General features: G+C 38.1%; 1 protein-coding gene across 1 annotated transcript in view; it reads right to left on the bottom strand.

The window, feature by feature from the left end:
• The window catches only part of LOC134755391 (synaptic vesicle glycoprotein 2C-like), a 45,886-nt gene extending 29,716 nt beyond the window's left edge, over positions 1-16,170 (bottom strand). Inside the window, exon 1 of the mRNA XM_063691946.1 lies at positions 15,893-16,170. Coding sequence (XP_063548016.1) covers positions 15,893-15,908 — 16 coding nt within the window. The 5' untranslated portion in view covers positions 15,909-16,170. The remainder of the gene's footprint in view (positions 1-15,892) is intronic.
• Between the last annotated feature and the right edge of the window lie 8,385 nt (positions 16,171-24,555).

The following is a 24,555-nucleotide window of genomic DNA, read 5'->3' as shown; positions in this document are numbered from 1 at the left end:
CTATTAACATCCCATGCAACCAATGGCAGAAACTGGCTGAAGACCGACCCATGTGGCGTCGTGTTATTCATGATGGTCAATCCAAGCACGACGATGCCTGGTTCTCCTTACTAAAAGAGAAACGCACGAGGCGCCACGAGCAGGCCTCCAACCCCCGCCCACCTGGGGGAGCATACACCTGCTGCGTGTGTGGCCGAGGGATCCTCTCTCGTATAGGGCTTTACAGCCACGAACGCAAGTGTCGTAACACTCGTAACCGCGATGCTGCTTGAAACATCTGACACAGATGACAAAGGCCTATTTATTATGTTGCTATTATACACTAGGGCGGCGTTCGCGAATAGAGTTGTGCCATTCCCGGTAACACGGTTACGGAGCGAGAAATTTTACCGAGAATGTTACCGAGAATGGCACAACTCTACTCACGAACCTAGCCGCCGTCGTATAAGTAATCGAAGTTTATGAGCTCCCAGTATATGAAATATCGGGAGCTCATAAACAATACAAAAGGTAATCACGATCTATATCCCGGTCAATATAAGTCAAGTTTTACATACTCACTACAAAACTATTACGCGATTATTATCTTTGATTTTTGGATTACAAAGTTAAATATAGCGTAACTTCCATTGGTAGCCGCGTTTTGGCGACGAATTCGTTTAAATTAATATTGATTCAACATTAAGGATGACTCACGTTAGACCGGGCCGTGACCGGGCCGGAGCTTCCGGCGCCTACTTTTCTATGACATGACAGGTGATCACGTGATGCTTTCCATAGAAAACGAAGCGCCGGAAGCTCTGGCCCGGTCACGGCCCGGTCTAACGAGAGTCATCCTTTACTCTCCGTGTGCCGTAATATTTTATATTAATAGCTTAAGATATTTGTTTTGTAGTTCGCAGTGCCTTGGTAGTAATACTGTAATGCTGTGTAACTAATTTGAATAAAAAATATTAATACTTAACGTCGTAATTTTTCAACTTTTTTCTTACAAACTATGTTTAGCAAAACTAGGTATGATATGACCTAAGCGCTCTCCATTAAAAACCTCTTCGCAGAAAAGACAGACACAACAATTGGCACTGTTAATGTTATGAAAACATTAATTCACTATTCCTTCTTCAGAACATCTGAATAGAGTTTGTGATGGAAATATAAATTACTTCGTTGACTGTATCATTCGTCATACATATCAGGAAAATTTTAACAAAAATACTTGTACCTTTGCAACAATACATATGTACCTATATATTTATTTTATCTTCCTACACATTTATTTTATTTTACCTATACATTTATATTTGTGCCTATTAATTTAAAAGCATCTAGATTTAGTGTTCTTTACATACCCCGCACCAACTATGCTTCTCTGTTTGGCCTAAAGGTTGACTGGTAGAAAATGCCGTGTAGCATTAAGTCCGCCTTCAATAAAGTTTAAATAATAAATAAAAACAAGTCAACAATGTTTTTAAAGTTAGGACGAAAGTGATTAATTTATTAATTAAAACTTTTACGCCTAAGGTTTTAAGTTATGTCATCTCATGTGGAATGAGGATGAATTATTTCAATTAACATTATCTATAGCTACGTACGACAAAGTGACAAAATAACTGTTACTAAAGCTTAGACAATAATAAAAGACAACAAGATTTTCAGCAGATTAGATATGCAACCAACAATTTTGTTTTACCAAACGATCGTTTTGCTAATTCCTTTTCAACTTTATCTACAAAGTTGTATTTTATGTGAAGTACAAATTGGTTTTTTAATTGGCTGTTATTTTGCTTAACCATCTACTTTAGACGTTCCACATAAAGGATGACTCACGTTAGACCGGGCCGTGACCGGGCCGGAGCTTCCGGCGCTTACTTTTCTATGACATGACAGGTGATCACGTGATGCTTTCCATAGAAAACGAAGCGCCGGAAGCTCCGGCCCGATCACGGCCCGGTCTAACGTGAGTCATCCTTAATGTTATGTTAGAACAATCAAGTACCTTTTCGTTCGAATCCGTCATCCCGATTGTTACTTTTCACCTCAGCAGCTCGAACAAGCCTACTTTCGTCACTCCCTGGAGTGAGGAAAGTGCGACTTTCCTCACTCCAGGGAGTGAAACAAAAGTAGCTTTTGAATTTAGTGAAGGACATGAACTGTCACTTCATTCTGAATTTTATTATTCTGTGTAATTCGAAATACATTTTAACCTTTATTATGTTCTCACTACTGAGGTGAAAATTTATGTGTGCAACACGAGAGCAAACGTATTTTATATCCGTGTTTTTTAGTCCCTCGCTACGCTCAAGATTCTAACTTAGAATAACTCGCTTCGCTCGTGATTCAATTATAGAATCTTTAGCTTTCTCGGGACTCAAAATAAACACTCGCAAGAAAAACCAACTTTCCTCTATTGTTGCACAAATAACTATTTCAGTTGGCATTTGTCGAAAAACAACTGTCATCTCGGCTATGATGAAGATAAATACTTCTTTTAACAGCAATGATGCGTCCATGATTCTGTGTTTGCACTCCATTAACGAGTAACATCATTGTCAACAGGCTGATTGTGGCGGTTAAAACTAACACTGTAATCTCAATGGGAGCGATAATCAACGATACAATTATTAATTGTGCTGGATTAGCCACAATTGCAAAGAGCGTTTTAATTGTTCGCACACATTCTGTTACCGAAATGTCATCGCCGAAAATAACTCATTAATTTATTGTATTTTTTTATTGAACAACACAGTCTCGGCAAAGATCTAAGGATGGCTGAGGCCTTGATCTCCGGTTAACAAAAATAAAACCATTAGGTTAGGTTTTATTTGGCTAGTAGTGTCCACCCAGAGTGATACCGTCCGCAATACAGGTCCAACTCCTTATATTATCACACCATGATGTTCTGGGTCTTCCTCTACCTCTTTTTCCATTAATTTTTTTCCTCAATAATGTTCTGGGCAGAGTGGCGAAACACAGAGGGGACTTTCGCATGGTGATCGCCGACATCCGTTAAGATATGGCACTGAAGAAGAAGAATAGTGTCTAAAGACGCGTAATGAAAATTGTATACAATATAGCCTGCATTTTCCTAAAACTCAACGTAAACTACATCAGCAAATAGGTATTGAATGGTAAGACATGTTTAGTAAATAGATTTAACGGTGTGAGTTTATGCCAAAAAAAAACCGGCCAAGTGCAAGTCGGACCCGCGCACCGAGAGTCCGTACAAAAAATATTTTATTATATGATGTAACTAAAAATTTACGGTTTTCGCAATTTTTCCTTTATCTGTGCTATAAGACGTTGCTTCGTACCAAATTTCAAGATTCCGAGTTCACGGGAAGTACCTTGTAGGTTTTGATACCCTTGCGAGTGTCGAAAATTTGCGGAAATATGTGGCATAAACGATTGTATCTTTTGATTGCGTTGACTTAGAAGTTTGATTTTTTCACAGCTCCAAGGGACAGTAGACCTGAGTATTTGATATAAATTCCAGCTTGATACCTCCACACGTTGCTGAGAAAAATGGTCTTGACAGACAGACAGACGGACGGACAGCAAAGTGATCCTATAAGGGTTCCGTTTTTTCTGTTTGAGGTACGGAACCCTAAAAAACTATAAAAGCGCGATTATAAAAGGCGTAACCATAAGCGCAAAAACGGCAAACAAATAACTAGATGGGAAGATGACATCCAGTTAACTCTAGGATCCCACTGGACCAGAGTTGCCTTGGACAGACAACACTGGAAAGAGTTGAAACTAACACTAAGAGACATCCTATAATATAAATAACATATATCCCTTAAACTAAATATCTAAATTTTACAAGTGTCTCTTAACCATAAGAATCTAGTTGATTAACCGAATTAAGAGTTTTGAATGATTCACGGTTAGTTTCACTAGACTTATATGGACCGTGATTACCTTTTGTATTGTTTTTGAGCTCCCGAGATTTCCACTCAAAAACAATAAAAAACGTAATCACGGTCCATATCCCGGTCAATATAAGTAGTGATTAACCGAATTGATTTCGACATATTGAATTGCATTTGACCAATTCAGTGATTATATCATGCAGTGACAAGCCGTCGTGAAATAATAGACCTAACCAAATTGAACCTAACCTAGCATGTTTTACCCCAACTATGACTGGACTGGTTTTAATTGCCTGCAACGTTCACCGGTTACAGGGCGGCTGAAGTGGACATGAATTGTATTATGATTTCGATTCTCTAGGGCTGAAATTAGGTAGAGTTGTTGGTTAAAAACCGATTAGTTTCTTGGAAATTAAGGATGACTCACGTTAGATCGGGCGGGGTCCGAGTCGGAGCCTCCGGCGCTTACTTTTCAATTTTTTTTTATGAAATAGGAGGCAAACGAGCAGACGGATGGACACCCGCAACACCAGAGGGGTTGTAAGTGCGTTGCCGGCCTTTAAGAAAATTTCACAGATGATGATCTTTCTGTTGCCGCTATAACAACAAATACTAAAAATAGAATAAAATAAATATTTAAGTGCGGCTCCCATACAACAAACGTGATTTTTTTGCCTTTTTCTTGCATAATGATACGGAGCCCTTCGTGCGCGAGTCCGACTCGCACTTGGACGGTTTTTTAAAACTGTAGTTATACAGAAAACGACCAAATCCTTTTTTTATCAATGTAGAAATCGAAAAAAGCCGCTGAGTTAAGGATGACTCACGTTAGACCGGGCCGTGTCCGGGCCGGAGCTTCCGACGCTTCGTTTTCTATGGAAAGCATCACGTGATCACCTGTCATGTCATAGAAAAGTAAGCGCCGGAAGCTCCGGCCCGGACACGGCCCGGTCTAACGTGAGTCATCCTTTTTTTGCGCGTGTTTTGCCATTTAGAGCCCGCATAGTAAGCATACCGGTTCCTGACTACAATTTTAGAACACCTGGGTGCCTAGCCAAGATGCCATTCGTTTGCGCCGTAGCGAACAAAACGCTAATGTCTCACTGTCGCACTTATATGGATGATAGAAAGATACAGTTTCGTACGCTACGTAGCGAACGATTCGCATCTTGGCTAAGTACCCAGCTAGACTTATATTGACCGGGATATAGACCGTGATTACCTTTTGTATTAGCTCATAAATAATACAAAAGGTAATCACGGTCTATTATTCTGCTCATTGCCTTCTGCGTGAACGTTATCCACAGCTGGGAGGTGTACATGCCTAAGCAGTACGCCTTGAAGAGTGTGGTCTTTACATCCTTGCTGCACTTAGAAAACCGTCGAGCGAACCCTCCGCTTGAGCTTGCGCTCAATATCATCGTCGTCCTGCAGCCGTTCCGTCAACAAATGTCTATGCCCATCTATATCCCGGCCAATATAAGTCTAGTGAAACTAACCGTGAATCATTCAAAACTCTAAGTACCCAGGTACCTAATGTGTCCCTGAAATTCGTCTCCTTCCAGTAGCTATCGCTTATCACGTGATAACGTGGTAACGATGAGCCTATCGACGTCACGGTGCTCGGGCAGTGGCCCGACAGCTTTATCTATTTAATAACATACGCTGTCGATGTAATATCATGTGTCAACGACTACTACAATTAAGGACAAATCGTTGCAACCTTTTACTTTTTCTAGTATTTTTTATGTGAATCTAGGAAATACGAATAAAAACCTTAAAATCTCGTTTTTAGTCACTGAAATGAGTTTTTGAACAATTAATCAAAACTAGTTTTCATCAAGGTGCTTTGCGAATAATTAATAAGGTTTAAAACATCACATTTGAAGTCGGGTCTATCGCGAATTTATTTTTCATTTCTCATGCTCTGAAAGAGGGTCATTGTTGTTCTAAAAGGTGCGCAGAAAATGATACGTGTCTGCACTAGAGCATTTTACGTTCGAAGTACGATATTTTTAATTTTTTTACGATAAGCAATTGAAATTTGAGTTTAAATGGATTTGTTATACAATTTCCATTGTGATACTTGACTCTCCATTCCATAAATAACGATACTTTTGCCTGAATTTTTAATTGAAAGTTCCCTCAATAAATACTATAAAAATGTATTATTCGTCATGTTTTTGAAAAAACACATGCATTTTACTTTCCTCGTATTCGAAATGAAAAGTAGAGTGTTTAACTCGGGTGAAAGGCATCATTTCTGCCTCGGACTATTGGCGCTCTCACTGCGTTCGAGCGCCAAGACACCTCGGCAGAGATGAGTGCCTTTCATCCCTTGGTTAACAATCTACTATTGTTACCTTTAAAGGCAACAAATCAACAAAATAAATTCGCGATAGACCCGATTTCAAATAGGATTTAATATGTGTTCGAAACGCGAAAGTTTTAAATGTTATAAATAAGGTGCCTTAAAAATCCTACTTAAAACATGTTTTCACCAATGCCTTACGGAAAACTAGTTAATTTTAACTAGTGAAGACGCGTTTTCACAGGCAATACGGGAAACTAGTTTTAGTCGCACTTAAACTATCGTGAGACATATTTCAAAATATTTATCAGTACGGTTTTTACTCACTATTATTTTTAGTCGCTTTTGGCGACATGTTTCGGATTCTTTGGGAATCCATCCTCAGGCACGAGTGCACGACGTACAACCGCCGCGGACACTCGTGCCTGAGGATGGATTCCCAAAGAATCCAAAACATGTCGCCAAAAGCGACTAAAAATAATAGTGAGTAAAAACCGTACTGATAAATATTTTGAAACTAGTTTTAATTGGGGAAAACGCATTTTCAAAACAGATTTTTACGGTAACATATAAATTAAATTATAAATTATAAATATTAGGGGACATCTTACACAGATCAACCTAGCCCCAAACTAAGTAAAGCTTGTACTATGGGTGCTAGGCGACGATATACATACTTATATAGATAAATACATACTTATATAGATAGAAAACACCCATTTATTTATTAATTTTATTACCCCATTCCCATTCCTGAGTCATTTCCTATGACTCAGGAACAAATATTTGTGTTCACCACACAAATAAATGCCCTTACTGGAATTCGAACCCAGGACCATCGGCTTCACAGGCAGGGTCACTATTACCCACTAGGCCAGACCGGTCGTATGTAGGTACAAAGAGGATATAATAGGATAGAGCGATACTGTCATAGTAAATTTTGTAACCACTGTAAATTCACTGCCATCTATCGACACACTTTAAAACTAAAAATGTAGATTTATAAAAGTACGATAAATTTTATTTAAATATAGATAAATGTTTTGTTTTGCATTAATTATTTTTGTATAATTTTGACCCATTAGTTTCATGCGTTAAAATTGTTAAATAACAAACGAAACTGTCAACGCCCTCTATACGAGAGTAGGCCAAAGGTAGTGGCGCCATCTGATCGAGAATCAAATTTTCGTGATTTTCGAGGCACGTTTTTTCCTTTGCGTTGTTTTATCACAGAGTTCCTATGACCACCTCCTGTCTTCATCATCAGATCAGCTCGATGGTACCATAATATTGCATTGTCACCCGACACACCCGACACACCCGGGTTCGGAAACCGGGAAGATGGTTAAATTAGTTACCTTAGATTCCATTACATAGTTAGTTTACGTACAGGTAAATGCATGGAATACTGCTCCCACCTATGGGACGGTTCTGCCAAATATATCAGCTGGCGGCCCTGGACTCAATAGAGCGCCGGGCTCATAGACTCTTTGGCGATGACCCATCTGTCAAGTCAAGGATACAGAGCCTTGAGCATCGCCGTCGAGTCGCTTGCCTATCGGTGTTCTATCGGATACATTTCGGGGAGTGCGCACAGGAACTACACGACCTGATCCCACCTTCCCCTTTCCATCATCGGACATCCAGGCGCGGGGAGCGAATGCACCCGTTCGTGGTCCACATTCCATTCGTTCGGACGAAACGTTTTGCCTCCTCCTTTTTAGTACGGACGGCTAAGGAATGGAATGCGCTCCCGCCATCTGTATTCCCTGATCAATATGACCTCGGTCTCTTTAAAACAAGAGTGAATAGGCTGTTACTGAACCGGTGAGCTCCATCTTAGGCCCTGTCTTCACTTTCCATCAGGTGTGACTAGGGCCAATCGCCGATCAGTTTATAATAAAAAAAAGGACCTAATAAAAGTGTTAAAAAAAAACAACTGGAAACTTGGACTTCGCACATATAACCAAAACAGTATGGAATTGCATTGGAGTTTTAAAATCCAACTTGATTTGAGTGTCGTATTGATTCAATATTATGCGCTTGAATATTAATATCAAATCAAAATTCAGTTGAGACATATTTAAATTTGAACGCCGTTGTTGAACTAGTATTAGAGTAAAATATTTGTTTTTGACTTTTATTCAGTTTAGATTAGATTATTGTTAGAGACTTGTGTTTTGCACAGACAAAATTTTTGATATTTTAATTTTTATCGAAGTAATTTGATTAAACCGTATACATATAAACGTGTGCAACATGAAACAGAAGAAAAACTAATTTAATCACAAGTATGGCAATTACAAATATTTAAATCAACATCCGAGTCACTTCAAAAATTTCCATCATTAACACAATAAGTACAAATAAATACATATATTTAAAAGCTGCTAATTCTTAAAACCATCCGTTTCCAGTTCATACAAGTTAAGTCAATCCTTATTTGCGGCAATGTTTTTCCCGCTCATTATCGAATACCTAACAAGACGTGCTGTAACAGCGATGGATACAAAAATAATGGCATGTCAAAAGGTGCCCATCAAGCGAATACGACGCGACTGCGTATTTTTATCACATTGCGCGCCTGATTAGCGGGACCCATGAAAGTCTCACATAAAGCTCGCATTCTAAAGCAAACATGAGTGTTCGCTCGCTTCGTAGAACTGGAAATTCCCGTATGCATCGCCTTGGCATTGGCGTCGGTATGTTATGCAAGAATAGAATGAGACTGCGTGGGACCTTGCCCGTATAACGTCAGGTAAACTAACGTTATACACGGATATTTTTATTAGGGTAACTAACTAACTAAGAACAGGAGCCCGATCCAAATGTAACAATTTGTTACGGGCTTGATCTTATTTTTATACGAACTTGAAGGTATATACATGGAATTAAATATCGGAATAATAAGTAGGTATTTTGTGTCCCACTGCTGGGCATAGGCATAGAAGATTTGGGAATAGAGTTGATACTTACCTAAAATAATTTCTATATTTTAATACCTAAATATGTAGGTAGGTACTTGCTCGAAAAAGATCTTATTTCAGGCAGGACTGAAGGAAAGCCTATATTGTTCCCGCGGTGGTTATGAAATCTGAAAAAAAAGCTATAACACAAGTGAGTTATAGCATTTTTTTTATTATGTCACTAATTCATACGAACCAAGTAGGTTTAAATTAATTTTACTTTGAAAATACTGACTTTTATAAATTAGTTTTTTTGTCAGTTTAAAAATATTTAATTTAATTAATTTAATAGCCGTTTAAAATATTTTGACAGAATTTTCAAATGTGGCTGAATGCCGGATGGATCAAATATCGACAATATGGCGGACGAGTCTTTGAAATGTCGCCGTATTTTTAGTTGATTTCTCTTAACATTTAGTTTTTCCTTCGCAAGTGTGATGAAAAACATTGTAACTCCGGGGGTAAGAATATTGTTACTCGAGTCTTTAATTCACTCCAGCCTGCGGGTGCCGTATGTATAGACTCTCGTACATACAATATTTCACTTATCTCCCTTGTTGAACAATGTACTATTTCGCCTGTATAGGCGCCTCGGTGCACCGAATTTAGAACCGTAAAAATTTGCTTGTTTCCCTTAACTTTGCAATGTCTACAGTAAAGACACGAACGAGTTGAATATAGTAATAAAATGTGAATAACCCAATCCTAACACCATGTTTTTAAGGTTCCGTACCCAAAGGGTAAAAACGGGACCCTATTACTAAGACTGCACCTAAACCTAAACCTAGACCTAAAGAACCTGGCCGAGGACCGAGAAAACTGGCGCATACTCCACCGACAAGAGCCATGCTCTTAAATTATGAATGAATTACTAAGACTCCACTGTCCGTCCGTCTGTCTGTCCGTCTGTCACCAGGCCGTATCTCATGAAACGTGTTAGCTAGACAGTTGAAATTTTCACAGATGATGTATTTCTGTTCCCGCTATCTAACAAATATCTACAAATACTAAAAACAGAATAAAATTACTGTTTAAGTGGGGCTCCCATACAACAAACGTGATTTTTTTGTGTAATGGCACAGAATAAATAATAGTACTATCATAGAGTAACTTATACTAGAGCGGTACTGTCATAGTAAATTTTGTAACCCCAGTAAATTCACTGCCATCTGTCGACACACTTTAAAACTAAAATAAATATTTATAAAAATACGATAAAATGTATTTAAATATGGATAAATGATTTTTTTTATTTGCATTAATTATTTTTATGATTTTGACCCATGTTCTTTCACTGATATGCGTTAAAATTGTTAAATAACAAACGAAACCGTCAACGCCATCTATACGACAGTAGGCCGAAGCTAGTAGCGCCCTCTGAACGAGAATCAAATTTTCTTGAATTTCGAGGCACGTTTTTTCCTTAGACTGTATCCATCTATTACGGAGTTATATATATCTTTGGTACTAGGTACAGAAGATTCACTTTTCACAAAACGCGTCTATTACGACAGATGACCGCTAGGTGGCGCATGCGCGAACAGGCGTCCGTTCCTGCGGTGTGCGGCAATTACTATGGCTAGACCCCAGAACTGGGGGCGGCCGCATGTACTTGTAGCGGCGCGAGGAAATCGCGAAGTGAGTCACGCCTGGTAATGGTACGGAGCCTTGGTGCGCGGGTCCGACTCGCACTTAAGGCCGTTCCATCGGTTAGCCACTGTCTTTGTCACATTTCGCAAGAAAGAACGGGAAAGAACATACGCGCCAAGTGTCAATTTTGATCGAATTTTGTCGGTTTTTATTTATTTTAAAAACGTTACCTTACAATATCGAAATTCTAAAGCTATGAAATTACTATTTATGTTAAGATTGTTTTTTCTTCTTTTTTTGTTTATAGTATCACATAATAAATAACCGAGTAAAGTAGGATTAAAAGTCCGAGTTAGAGGTTACTTTGGGAATTAATTGTATCGAGCGAAGTGTCATAATTCGTGTATCCGAAGCTATGTTGTTAAAGATAATATAGTCAAGAACTACATATATTTTTTCCACGTCTACGAATATCAACGCCTCTTAGAAAAACATGATCTTATAAGGAGATTTTTCGCCTTCTGGCTCAGGGAACCGCCTTAACCGGTTTTTATCACCAAGCATTGCAACCCTAGCCAAGGTTAGGGTGACCCTAGTCAAGCTTGTTAGGCCACTGTGGCTTTAGACGGCAGTCGTTTACATCGTAGTTTGTCTAGAAATGTCTGGTTGTTATCGCCTCACCCCGAATTGTGCACTGGCGATAGAGGCGATATCAACCCGTATTATGGCGGGTGTTATGTCAACAATAACATTACTTGATTACTATGAATATTGACAATTTTCTCACATATAATTTGAGCTTTTGAACCTATATTGAGAGGATTATACCTATTTGGATTCATAAAATAACAAAAAACTTACTGCTTGGACTACAATTTTGTTATATGTATGGTAAGCGACATTCGATCATTTTATTTCGTCATCATAGGTGTAAGTACAGTCAAGGGCATAAATATATATACATTCCGAAAGTTTAAAAAATATATGTACGCTCTTACACCTTAGACAATAAAGTCGTATTCACTAATTTTTGAGCCATTTGTCTGGATCGATATTTTTGCCTTCGACTGTACAAGGCGCGACAGTTTGTAAGATTAACATTTAGAAACATTAAAAAAAGTAATTTATGTTTGTAGTAAGTATATTGCAGAAATACAAAAAGATTGTCAATCGCAGTTTAGCGCATTCTCTACCAGCGCGAGCTACGTGCTACGAGCGTAGCCCATAACATGGTTTTTCCCGTTTGTAGCGAAAAGCGCCTACGAATGGAGAACCTACCATTGAACATGCTAGTGGAAAGATTATGTAAAAAAATGCTCTATTGATGATAAAGAATTGAATGAACAAGCTATTTAATACGGCAAGAATTTGTATATATTTGTGTCATTTTCAAGCAAAAGGTACCACATTGTCGCTTGCCATAAGGACGCTCTGACATGTTTTTCGTATAAAGATACAAGCAATTTTCGTCCTTATGGTAAGGTATGGTAATAGGCTGTATAACCACTAACTAACTGTTACTTTTACTATTCCTACACTTCACTGTATCACTGTCACTTTATTTTTGGTTACTGATTTGACATTGGAAACTGTTTGACTCCATTGTTTCAGGAAAACACACCGTTACCTAGTTTGCATTAAAAAAAACCTAAAAAGACATCTAGCGATCAATTCATTAACTAATTTAGAGTATGTACAATTATGCGGCATTTTAAATCTCAACACAATGTCTTTTTAGGGTTTTTTTTAAATGCAAACTAGCTAACAGTGTGTTTTCCTGAAACAATAGAGTCAAACAGTTTCCAATGTCAAATCAGAAACCAAAAATAAAGTGATACAGTGATACAGTGAAGTGTAGGAATAGTAAAAGTAACAGTGCTTAGTGACAGGAAAGTGAACCTTAAAGTGCAGTGTTTAAGTGCGGACTTACAACAGCCAGGTGCGAACACATTGAGTGTAGCGCTCTCAATAAAATGTGGTATTTTCTATAAAAAGGGACCTTATTGTCGATAGCGCTTATACCATTATTAACGATGCTCCGATATAAATACAATGCCGCGCGACGCTATGCGGCGTAAGCGCCATCGACAATAAGGTCCCTTTTCATAGAAAATGCCCCAAATGTACTTATTAACGCGTAAAACGCTTATCTATCGACTGTTATGTATTTTTATTTGTAACCCTTGAACTATTATATTGTGAATAACTTTTATAACTTTTACCTATAAGGGGATTCGTGAATCTAAATAGGGGATATTACTGCAATGTTCTGCCACCAGAGTGCAGCACTAGCCTTTTTACAGGTTTTTGACAAGTTTTCAGAGATAATAAAATATGACATTGATGCATCAAGGCGGTTTGTTTACAGAGGACCTACCGGGAAACGCGAATCCGAAATTTCGCTATCTGCCTCTTTATCGCTCGAATATGCAGAGTGACAGATATAACGGAATTTCCATTTTCTTGTTTCGCGATAGACCCTTAGATTGTGGTAGTGGCGCCCTGGCGCCCCCTACGCAGAGTTTCGCGTAATATTGACCTAAGTTCAAGGAAACATCTCATCTTAATATATCTACAAATGTTGCAAAGCAAATCAAGGTAGGGGAGTTATCCTAACCTCCTGAGACCCTACGTACACTGTAATTTTTGTACATACTCTGCAAGCTATTCTGAACTTTTTAATAACAACAGAGAAAGAACAACAACGTTTTATTTCATGAACAACACAGTTTTAAACAAAACAACTTCTTCTGGGTCTCAGGAGGATAAATTTAAATTTTACTTCTTTGACAGCGTGGATGGATAGACGGGCAGACAAACACGGACGTTCCTAGTTGAATACGGAACCCTATAAAATGGTAGGTAGTTATGTACAGTCGGTGCCCTCGTGTTGCTCTTTAACCTAAAGAAAATGATACTGATAAATTATTAAAAATGATACTTTTTTTGCCTAAAAGATTACTATTTACGATTTTACGAAACCCGACATTTATAGGTATTCCATCTGTGTCAATCACATTCCAGAATAAAATACCTCTTTAGTAGACAATACAATAAAAGTTAACGATCATAGTCAAGGACTGAAAAATGTTACTAGCTTATAAGGGTGCCGTTTAAAACTAGCTCATGATTATAAACTGAAATAGATGTTATGACATCTTAATAATTAATACATGTATTAAATTAATACAATATATTATTTGTATTATTTAATATATGTATTAAAGAAAAAGTGACGAAGCCCTCCAATGGTGAAGGCCGGACTGGCGTCTTTAGCAATCCGGACTAACGCCTTGAACCCCTAGGCCACCCCGCTACGGAGGAACCGGTCCCAATTTCTCGACTATATGCCATCTTACTAAGACTCAACTCTTAGCTCTTGATTCTCTCAACTTTCCATTGCCTACACTGTAGGCCCTACAGAACAAATGCAAATAAAATCATGACGCATCTATATTTTAAAGTTTAGCAAACTCGCCGTCTTTGACACCCTTCAACTTATCTTATCCGGTCGCTTTGTTTTGTTTTCCTTTTAATTAATGCAGTAGCATTAACCTCCTTTTTTATCGGTAGGTTATTTTAAGAGCAAAAGCTTTGTGGTTAAAATTTTCTTGAGCTATTCGTTCTAATTCTTTAGATACCAAATTAAAACAATTGTAATTAGAGTAGTATTTAATGAGCCAATTTTTATTTGGTTGTCGATTTATTTTCGTCAGATTTCGATAAAGTTTGGTGGATAAATAGAGTGACCTATTCTGTACAATAGAAGCGCTGGTGGCCTAGCGGTAAGAGGGTGCGACATGCAATCCATGAACCCAGAGGTCGCGGGTTCAAACCCCGGCTCGTACCAATGAGTTTTTCGGAACTTATGTACGAAATATCGTTTGATATTTACCAGTCGCTTTTCGGTAAAGGAAAACATCGTGAGGAAACCGGACTAATCCCAATAAGGCCTAGTTTACCTTCTGGGTTGGAAGGTCAGATGGCAGTTGTTTTCGTAAAAACTAGTGCCTACGCTAAATCTTGGGATTAGTTGCCAAGCGGACCCTAGACTCCTATGAGCCGTGGTAAAATGCCGAGACAACGCGAGGAAGAAGATGATTCTGTGCAATAGGTAAAGCGCAATTTCTCCATATGTCCTGAAAATCTTTCTCTGAGTTACGAAAACGTGTGGTATTTTGGTAACAACGGAAAATTACATACATTTATTTCCGGACATAATCCACGGATATAATCAGTGGGCCCCTTTAAGGATGACTCACGTTAGACCGGGCCGTGACCGGGCCGGAGCTTCCGGCGCTTACTTTTCTATGACATGACAGGTGATCACGTGATGCTATCCATAGAAAACGAAGCGCCGGAAGCTCCAGCCCGGTCACGGCCCGGTCTAACGTGAGTCATCCTTTGCAGTCAAAAAAATGTAACTTTTAGACAGTTTTATTAACTTCTTTTGGTATTCGTATAGAGTATAAATAGTCTACTATATACGTATTCGAAAAGCTCTTATTATTCAATAAATTATTGTGTTGAACTTATATAAGCTTAACATTAAAAATAAACACTACATTAAATTAATTGAAATTAAAGCTTAATGAGTGATCCCAAGCTGATATTAATGAAAAGTATACATAAAAATATATATATGAAGGGTACACGGAAAGATCATGCCTAGTCACCATTTTGAGTAATCGCGGTTTTAAAATTTGGAACTATGTCAAAATATATGGTAATTCCGTGACCAGGTCTTTTTTAGTTAAAAAAAAAGTTGTGTAATAGGTATAGTGGTAGCAAAAGATATATCTAATAGTTCATTAAGAGCTCTACATTTTGAGATGACTCTCATTTTCCGAAAAAAGTGACTAGACATGTTCTTTCCGTGTACCCTTCATATACTTTTTACTATGAGTTAAGATTACATATTTTCCGATGACATCATGAAACAAACGGACTCTAAAGTCTAACTTTCTTACTCTATCCTTATAGGCATCTTATAACCTTCCACTTCTTAAAAGTTGTATGATAAAAATCTTAGAAATATGTATCCAAATGTCCACAGAAAAATACGTCGGTTTTCCCCGAACGTTATTGACCCGATGCGCAACAGTTCCAAAAAGAATTATTTTGATTAAGATTTAAAAAAAATAGTTACATACCTCCTTGCTCTTCCATTGCTCAATAAACACAAAAAATCACAACACTACAAAACTAAACTTAAAAGCTAATATCACACCTGAACAAAAAAAAAAACAAAAGTCACTTCACGTCTTTTCAATTTGGTAACGTCTGTTAAAAGTTCGCTTATCCCATTTGTTTTTAATTTTCTTTTTCTATTTATCTGTGGTGCTTGAGTCGGATCTTGAACCTTGGCAGCATTTGTTAGACGTGTGAGGCGTGCGAGGAATCATTGGCAACTGAGTTGACCGCTGCCGATTCGTTACTATCTGTTCGTACGACTTTTTAGGGTTCCGTACCTCAAAAGGAAAAAACCCTGTCTGTCTGTCTGTCCGTCTGTCACAGCCTATTTTCTCCGAAACTACTGGACCAATTAAGATGAAATTTGGTATACATATACACGGTGTTACTTGAGCCAATGAAAACCTGAGACACCCCAACAGATTTTTTTTATTTTGAACTCATCTTGAGTATTTATTCTTTAATCCGATACAAATTAAAAAAAATCTCTTGTTTAGTTTTCTTAACAATTCTATTCGACTGGTAAATTCTACACAAGATACTTTGTCGTTTGAGTGACGTCAAACAATTGCTAGTTACCATCGTAAACACTGTTAACTGACCATTTGCATATCTTACTGCAACGAGATAAGGTTTACCAATGGCCAGTTAAGGGTGTTGCTCATTGACAAATAACGTGTCAAATGCTAGTTATTGATATTGTTGCATTACTAACTTAGACTTGGCATGTAAAAATAATAAAAAAAGATAAAAAAAATACGCCCATTAAAATATAGCGCAATTAATTCTCCTATCGATTCTGAACAAACTGTTTTTAGGTTTTCAGTGGGTCATGAAACACCGTGTATAAGTTTGTTTGAATCTCAAATTTTTTTTTTATAATTTTAGGATAAACAATTTAGAAGTTATTCAAGAAAATAGGCAAAAAATTACCCCCCCCCCTTTATCTCCAAAACTACTGGGTCTAAAATTTAAAAAAAAATACACAAAATAGATCTTAACCTATAGATTACAGGAAAACCTAATAGAAATGTGCAGTCGTGCAAGCGTGAGTCGGACTTAAATACTTAGTTTTTGATCCGACCCCTACGGGTTTTTTAAAGACATTTCACTCACATATCACATAAAAAATATATTGTTTAAATTGTGTAATATACGGAACCCTTGGGACGCGAGTCCGACTCGCACTTGGCCGGTTTTTTCTACATGCCTTCACTCACATGCTGCCAATACTTTTATTCTGAATTAGGAAGAAACTGAGAGCATATAAAAAATATCCAGGCGTATTTGTGAAAGCATTGAGCCACATGCCAGCACCAGTTTAAATATTTTTTTTTTGTTTTTGACAATCTTGACACAGATGACCTAATCTCAGAAATAATATATTATACCTACTTACAGAATAAAAAGAATTTCAATTCGAAGCCAAGAAAATTTTCTCAGAGGGAAGTTTACTTTCTCTAATTATGGATAGGTACGAGTAATACGAGTGTGGTACCTATTATCAAACCCCTTACACGTGACTGAGCTTAAATATTATAGTGAAATTACTGGAGGCAAAATCTAATTGTAATAACAAGTTATTTGGGTAAGATAGTATTCCGTGCACGGCTGAGGAGTGTTAGGAATGTTGGGCGTCATGACAGAGTGATAGTGACTGGTGTCATTTTGTACGTACGGGTGCGGCGCCCCCCCCCCCCCCCCGCCCCCCCCACTTCCTCGACCTCCGAATGCACGGAATTGGCGCGCGGACAGTACTACCGTAAGCTGCCCGGCATTTTAGTTCCTTCGAACGGTTACTTTTCAGTTTGGTCTGGGCGGTACCAAACCTTATAAACTGAAATAGATAAAATACATTTAAAAAAAAGTGACCAATTCCACCGTTGACCGAGGCGGGAATCGAACCCGCGTCTTCAGCTTACGCGGCTAACGTCCTGACCACTAGACCACCAGGCTACGGCGTTACCTATCTTTGAAAGGCTAGGCGCCTTTGATTAACTCTAAGGGCGAGCAGTGTTCGATACGAATCCTTTCATTTTTTGGGCGGACCAGCTCAGTTCCCGCTCCTAAACATAATTTGCAGTCGCTGCGGTCGAAATCGGTCAGGAGAGAAGAGAGAGAGAGAGAGAGACGAATCCTTTACTGGATTACGGTATAGTACGGTACGGTACGGTAACTTTGAGTTTCCTGATTAACCTCGAGGCGTTTCAGTTTCGGCAAAAATGCTTTCGAATCTCCGCCTGCCCAGCTAATTTCCTCTACAGATCGCATTTTTCAATCAATTTTCGTGAAATTGTGTAAGCAGCTTCATTGCACTGAAATTAAATTAATTCTTTATTTTCAGGCAACTATTGGCCCATAGATGAATACTCTAAAACTAGCATACATATTATTATAAAATATATCTCAAAACTAAAACTAAAAACACACAATTATGGCTGCGATGCAGACAACCCCGCAGTGTCAGGGACCCGCCTGCGGAACCGCCGGAACTTGGCACTCTTCAGACAAAACTCCTTGGTGAAGGTCGGTATTCAGTGTTCATTACCTAATTGTAATAGAAAATGTTTGGTTTATTCCGGTTTTGGATTTTTTTCAGAATAGCGGGGCCACGGGAGAGGTCTACACTGTCTACAGCTCATAGAGCCACTGGTATTAATATAAGAATTAGACTCCAAAATAGCTAAAATTATTTGTTACTGCCTACCTAAATGTGGCGTTCAGAAATCGATCCTGATGCATTTTTTTATGGAAAGGCACATAAAGCATAAGGACCTTTCTCTAGTGGAAAGTCACAAATAACCGTACGACCCTATTAACACTCTGTACAGGTATTTAGTGTACCTAAAGATAGTCGCAAATGAGGTCGCCACCTAATAATAACTTTTAATTTCACACTTTTATATTTATAGCAAGCAGTGAATGGTTAGATGGACTGATGATGTTTAACTAGTACAGTCACAAGCGATAATTATCTTATAATGTAATGAGTCCCGTTATTAACCTTTGGGTACGGAACTGTCTGTCTGCCATACTGTCCATGACTTGAGAAACAAAACATATTTTTAATTTGTTAATTTAACAGGTATCAGTGAAATTTTAAAGTACTCCAAATTTTCTCTTAATTATATGTCTCATGATTAATGCCGTGGGTGGGTGATAAATAGGGTCACGGTTCGCGTCACGGGGTGGATGGCAAATACAGCTTGTTTGCCGACGCCCTTCGCCCGTGGCCTTGCCTTGACTGTCCGGCTAATCTGTCTTTAGTATCCTCTAAATAGCGTATCGAAACGCAATTTTGCCGTCAAATAATACAATAAAACTGTACTTACGCTAAGTTTTTTTTAACTTACCTAACTATTAAATTAAATATAGGTATGAAAAACGGATTATATCGCATATATTGAATTTATCCCGAGGTTTTGAACCCTTTACAGCGTTCGTGGTCATTGGGTGACTGAGGAAGGGAAGGGGAGGGAGGGGTTTTAATAGTTTTATTTGATGAGTAACTATCGCGGTAACCGAAGACAATATTAAAATTAAAATTATTGAAAGCCGCCTACGCTATATGCAAAACAAAATTGCCACTAATGTCTGTTCATCATTATGGAAAAGACCACTCTTCAAACAGCTTGATCGATTTATATCAAACATAGCTAAGCACAAGAGTAAATAAGGAACTCGATTTCACTTTTAAAAATAACCGCATTGAAATCGGTAAATTCGTTGAAGAGACAGACATTACACATACACATATTACACATATAAATATACATGTTAGACATATACATATTAGACAGATTTATTATTTATTATTATTATTTATTATTGGCGCCAAATACATAACATCCCTATTTTTGCGTCATCGTCAGGGTTAAAAATATGAACCACCTTCACGAAACAGGGTTTCTTTGTTTGACATAATTATTGAGTCATAATGTAATAATGATTGTCAGATTATCATTTGTCATAATTCTAAAACCATTAACTTTTCAGGATTTTCGTAAGGTCCTATAAGTACCTAGATAGGTTAGGTTAGGTTAGGTTTGTTTTATGGCAATCCTGAAAAGTTACGCGTTTCTGAGAAAAACCCAATTATGACTAACGAAAATGTGGACAAACAATACATTATTTTATTTTTTTATTTTTTATTTATTATAAACTGATCGGCGATTGGCCCTAGTCACACCTGATGGAAAGTGAAGACAGGGCCTAAGATAGAGCTCACCGGTTCAGTAACAGCCTATTCACTCTTGATTGAAACTGACTTAAAACTCTATGGAAAACAATAGAGACCCTCACGAAACAGTAGATATAGATATGACATCATATCATGTAATCTTTAGCAAATCCATTTCGCCTAACATTGGTTTCTGAGAGCAAATGCATGAGTTTCTACTTAGCAGCCTTGGTGCCCTTGGTGGTACTTGTGACTCTTGTCAAGCGTGGCTCACTCCGCGATTTCGTCGCGCCGCTACAAGTACATGCGGCCCACACCAATTTTGGTGTCTAGCCATAGTAGTTGCCCCGCACCGCTACGGAACGGACGCCTGCTCGCGCTTGCGTCACCTAGCGGTCATTTCTGTCGTAATAGACGCGTTTTGCAAGAGTGAATCTTCTGTAGCTAGTACTATTATTTATTCTGTGGTATTGTGAAGCTTTGGAAAGCTTATGATAAGACTAAGGCGCGGCTCCTGATGGAGTCTCACATGTAGGTGGCGTGACCGTTTCTTTGGGAAAACATTGACTGTTGTATTTATAAATATTGCTATGTATTTTCAATGTCACTGTAAATATTGTATTGACTTGCGAAAAAAGCCCTTGAGGCCTGCTTCCAGAATAAATTTTAGTTTTTTTTTTCATATTGGCTAGTATAATTTTGTTTCTGTCCATTTTATTAGACACAAATTTTGTTTTAAAGGGCAAAAACAGGACCCTATTACTAAGACTCCGCTGTCCGTCTGTCCGTCTGTCTGTCTGTCCGTCTGTCTATCACCAGGCTGTATCTCATTAACCGTGATAGCTATATAGACAGTTGAAATTTTCACAGATGTATTTCTGTTGCCGCTATAACAACAAATACTAAAAACAGAATAAAATAAATATTTAAGTGGGGTCCCATACAACAAACGTGATTTTTTTGCAGTTTTTGCGTAATGGTACGGAACCCTTCGTGCGCGAGTCCGACTCGCACTTGGCCGGTTTTTTTTAAATAAGGATACCCGATTATCAAAGATTTTGGATTTGACTCGTTTATAAATAGCGCCATAATTAGTCTCCATATCTGCACAATGAACTCCTAGAATTTAATAAAAATACAAGCCAATGTAACCGACACCATTCACAGCGAAGTAATGGAAAATACAGCCCAGCGTGACGCCTCGAGTCGAGTCCATTAGCAGACAAAGGGTTAGGAATAGGATTATTCTGCAACCGAAGTAACGTTTGCACTGACGTCATAATCTGAGACATGAAAATACTTACATAAAACAGTTTCGTTACTTAGGTATTTAAATACTGCTCGCCCTTTGAGTTGGTCAAAGACCTAGTCGGCCTAGTATTTCTAAGATGGCATAATTATAGTCGAGAAATTGGGATCGGTTCCGCCGTGGCGAGGTGAGCTAGTGGTTCAAGGCGTTAGCCGCCATAGCTAAAGGCGCCACTGGAGGGCTTCGTCACTTTTTCTTTAACGCATTCACTGCCAGGGGGCGTAGCCTAGGAACAAACTTGTATGACGGTGAACGCACATGTACGTTAGGGGCAGTGAATGTGTTAATATATGATTAGTTTATTATTTAAATACCAACCAATTAAACCGTTTGAGCTCTATTAAGTAAGATTTCAGATCAAACCTATATGGGTGAAAATGAGGCTGAAAATGAATACTTCTAGTTTTTCGTATTTTCCAGTTCGTAGCGTGTTTTTGTATTTAAACGACCGCTAGCCGCCGTGAAGCAGAGTGGTGACGTGTTTTTAGGGTTCCGTACCTCAAAAGGAAAAAAAACGGAACCCTTATAGGATCACTAGTGCGTCTATCTGTCTGTCTGTCCATCTGTCACAGCCTATTTTCTCCAAAACTACTGGACCAATTAAATTGAAATTTGGTACACATATATGTAAGTTTGTGACCCAAAGATGGACATGTAACGTAAACAAATTAATTTTAAACACGGGTGCCACTTTTGGGGGGGTAAATGAGAAAATTAAAAATAAATGTTGTCAAACTATATCGTGTTACATATTAAATAAAAGAGCTCATTGTGGGAAATATATTTTTTTATAATTTTAAGATAAACAGTTTAGAAGTTATGCAAGAAAATAGGCAAAAAATTACCATTCCCCCCCTTTATCTCCGATACTTCTGGGTTTAAAATTTTGAAAAAAATACACAATATAGATCTGTACCTATAGATTACAGGAAAACCTATTAGAAATGTGCAGTCAAGCGTGAGTAGGGTAATTACTTAGTTTTTGATCCGACCCCTACGGGTTTTTAAAGACATTTCCACATAAAAAATACATTGTTTAAATTGTGTAATGTACGGAACCCTTAGAACGCGAGTCCGACTCGCACTTGGCCGGTTTTTTCATTTCTAGTCTGCCTCTCTCACACTAATGTTCATTATACCACAGAATAAATAATAATACTAGGTACAGAAAGTTCACTCTCTAACAAAACGCGTCTATCACGACAGATATGACCGCTAGGTGGCGCAAGCGCGAGCTGCGTCCGTTCCGTAGCGGTGCGCGGCGGTACCTATTATAAATGTGATTTAATATGTGTTTAAAACGGAAAATTTTAAATGTTATTCTGTACCTAGTACTATTATTTATTATGTGCTGTCACGAATAATTGTCTTTTATCTTTATCAAATATCCAGGACACCATTGTTTCATATAGCGGAAAATATAAAAAATACGAGTAAAGACACATTCAATCTAACACTTCGAAAGTTATGTCACGCGGTCACCGCGTGCTCACACCAATCAGCTTTTATACAGATTCTTATTAACACTAAAATGGCCCTAGGGTTGTCACTGTGCTTACTGTTACTAGCAACTAGGGAACAAATCAAACTATTTTATGAAATATTTTTTGATTTGACGACCGGTCTGGCCTAGTGGGTAGTGACCCTGCCTGTGAAGCCGGTGGTCCTGGGTTCGGATCCCGGTAAGGGCATTTATTTATGTGATGAGCTGATGAGCACAGATACCTATTTGTTCCTGAGTCATGGGTGTTTTCTATGTATATGTAATTTTCTATGTATTTAAGTCTGCAATAGACTGAAAGGCCTATGATGTCTGAGTACCCATAACACAAGCCTCCTTGGGCTTACCGTGGGACTTAGTCAATCTGTGAAAGAATGTCCTATAATATTTATTTATTTATTATTTATTTATTTGTGTTTTTTTTAAGTAGTCACACTACTATATATAAGTTATACTACTCTATATTATTAGCAAGCTGAAGAACATACTCAAAATTGCCGAAAATTTCTGGAAACTATCATGAAAAAATTCTCCTGCGAGTTTCAACATAGAAAATTCCCGTTCGGATTAAAGATTATTACTCAATGTTCTTAACTGTTGACGACTGTTTCATTTTACATTTATTATCTGGGAGACCAAGCTTTGCTCGGAAAACATATGAAAACTCAAAAATGCGCGTTTTCCCAGAGATAAGATCTAGCTAGATCGATTTTTCGCCCCCGAAAACCCCCATATAGCAAATTTCGTCAAAATCGTTTGAGCCGTTTCCGAGATCCCCGAAATATATATATATAGATAGATACATATATACAAGAATTGCTACACTACGAATAGCTGGTACGCTTGCTTACTATGTTACGTCAATAGAAATCGAAACTAATTGTAAGAGTAAGAAAACAACATCCGCTCGGCTTACCCATTAGACTCTGTGCGAAAAGAAAAGAGTCGTGGAACCATACAGTCCACAATTTTAAAAATTAATACATTAATAATAAAATTCGGAAAAGAAGAGTCGCCCAATATATTCCACGACTTCTCTTTCTGAACAAACTCTACATTTCATTATATTGCCGTAAGGTTCTCTATGTAAGGTGGTCTCTATGACCTTAGAGGATTTTTTTTGGATAAAATAAATATAAATGCTTTTGGCAGCCCTGATTGGACTTTGATCACAGTCAAAGTCCACATCCAGATGTCCCAACTTATTTGTGAGCCATCCAACTCCTTACTACCGTGCCTTAAGGTCTATTTTAACTTGTTTCCTTTCACAAATAAGTTGGTTAAGATGTTCGATAGATGTACAACGCAGAATTACATAAAATGGCCAAGGTTTCATTCACTCGCATCAATGAACACACTGTGGACTTTGCTTTATTGAGATCTGTGCCCACAATTCACGAAACACAAGTATGTTGGGGAAATGTAGTTGATAGCCTAGCATAGACCGTAATTTGGGACTAACCTGATGACGTGTTAGACTGTCTCCAGGGGCCCCTGTTCCTTCGATGATGAATGTAGCAACCTCATAGGCTGGAGTCGACAGACGATCTTCTATTTGTGCTGGACACTTGGTATGGTTTGATTTTGGGTTTTTGAGCTCAAGCTTCGGAGCGAGCGATGCGACGGCGGTTTT

The sequence above is a fragment of the Cydia strobilella genome, chromosome 2 (assembly GCF_947568885.1).
Source record: "Cydia strobilella chromosome 2, ilCydStro3.1, whole genome shotgun sequence".
Lineage (NCBI taxonomy): Eukaryota > Metazoa > Arthropoda > Insecta > Lepidoptera > Tortricidae > Cydia > Cydia strobilella.
This window is presented reverse-complemented; position numbering and strand designations above follow the sequence as displayed.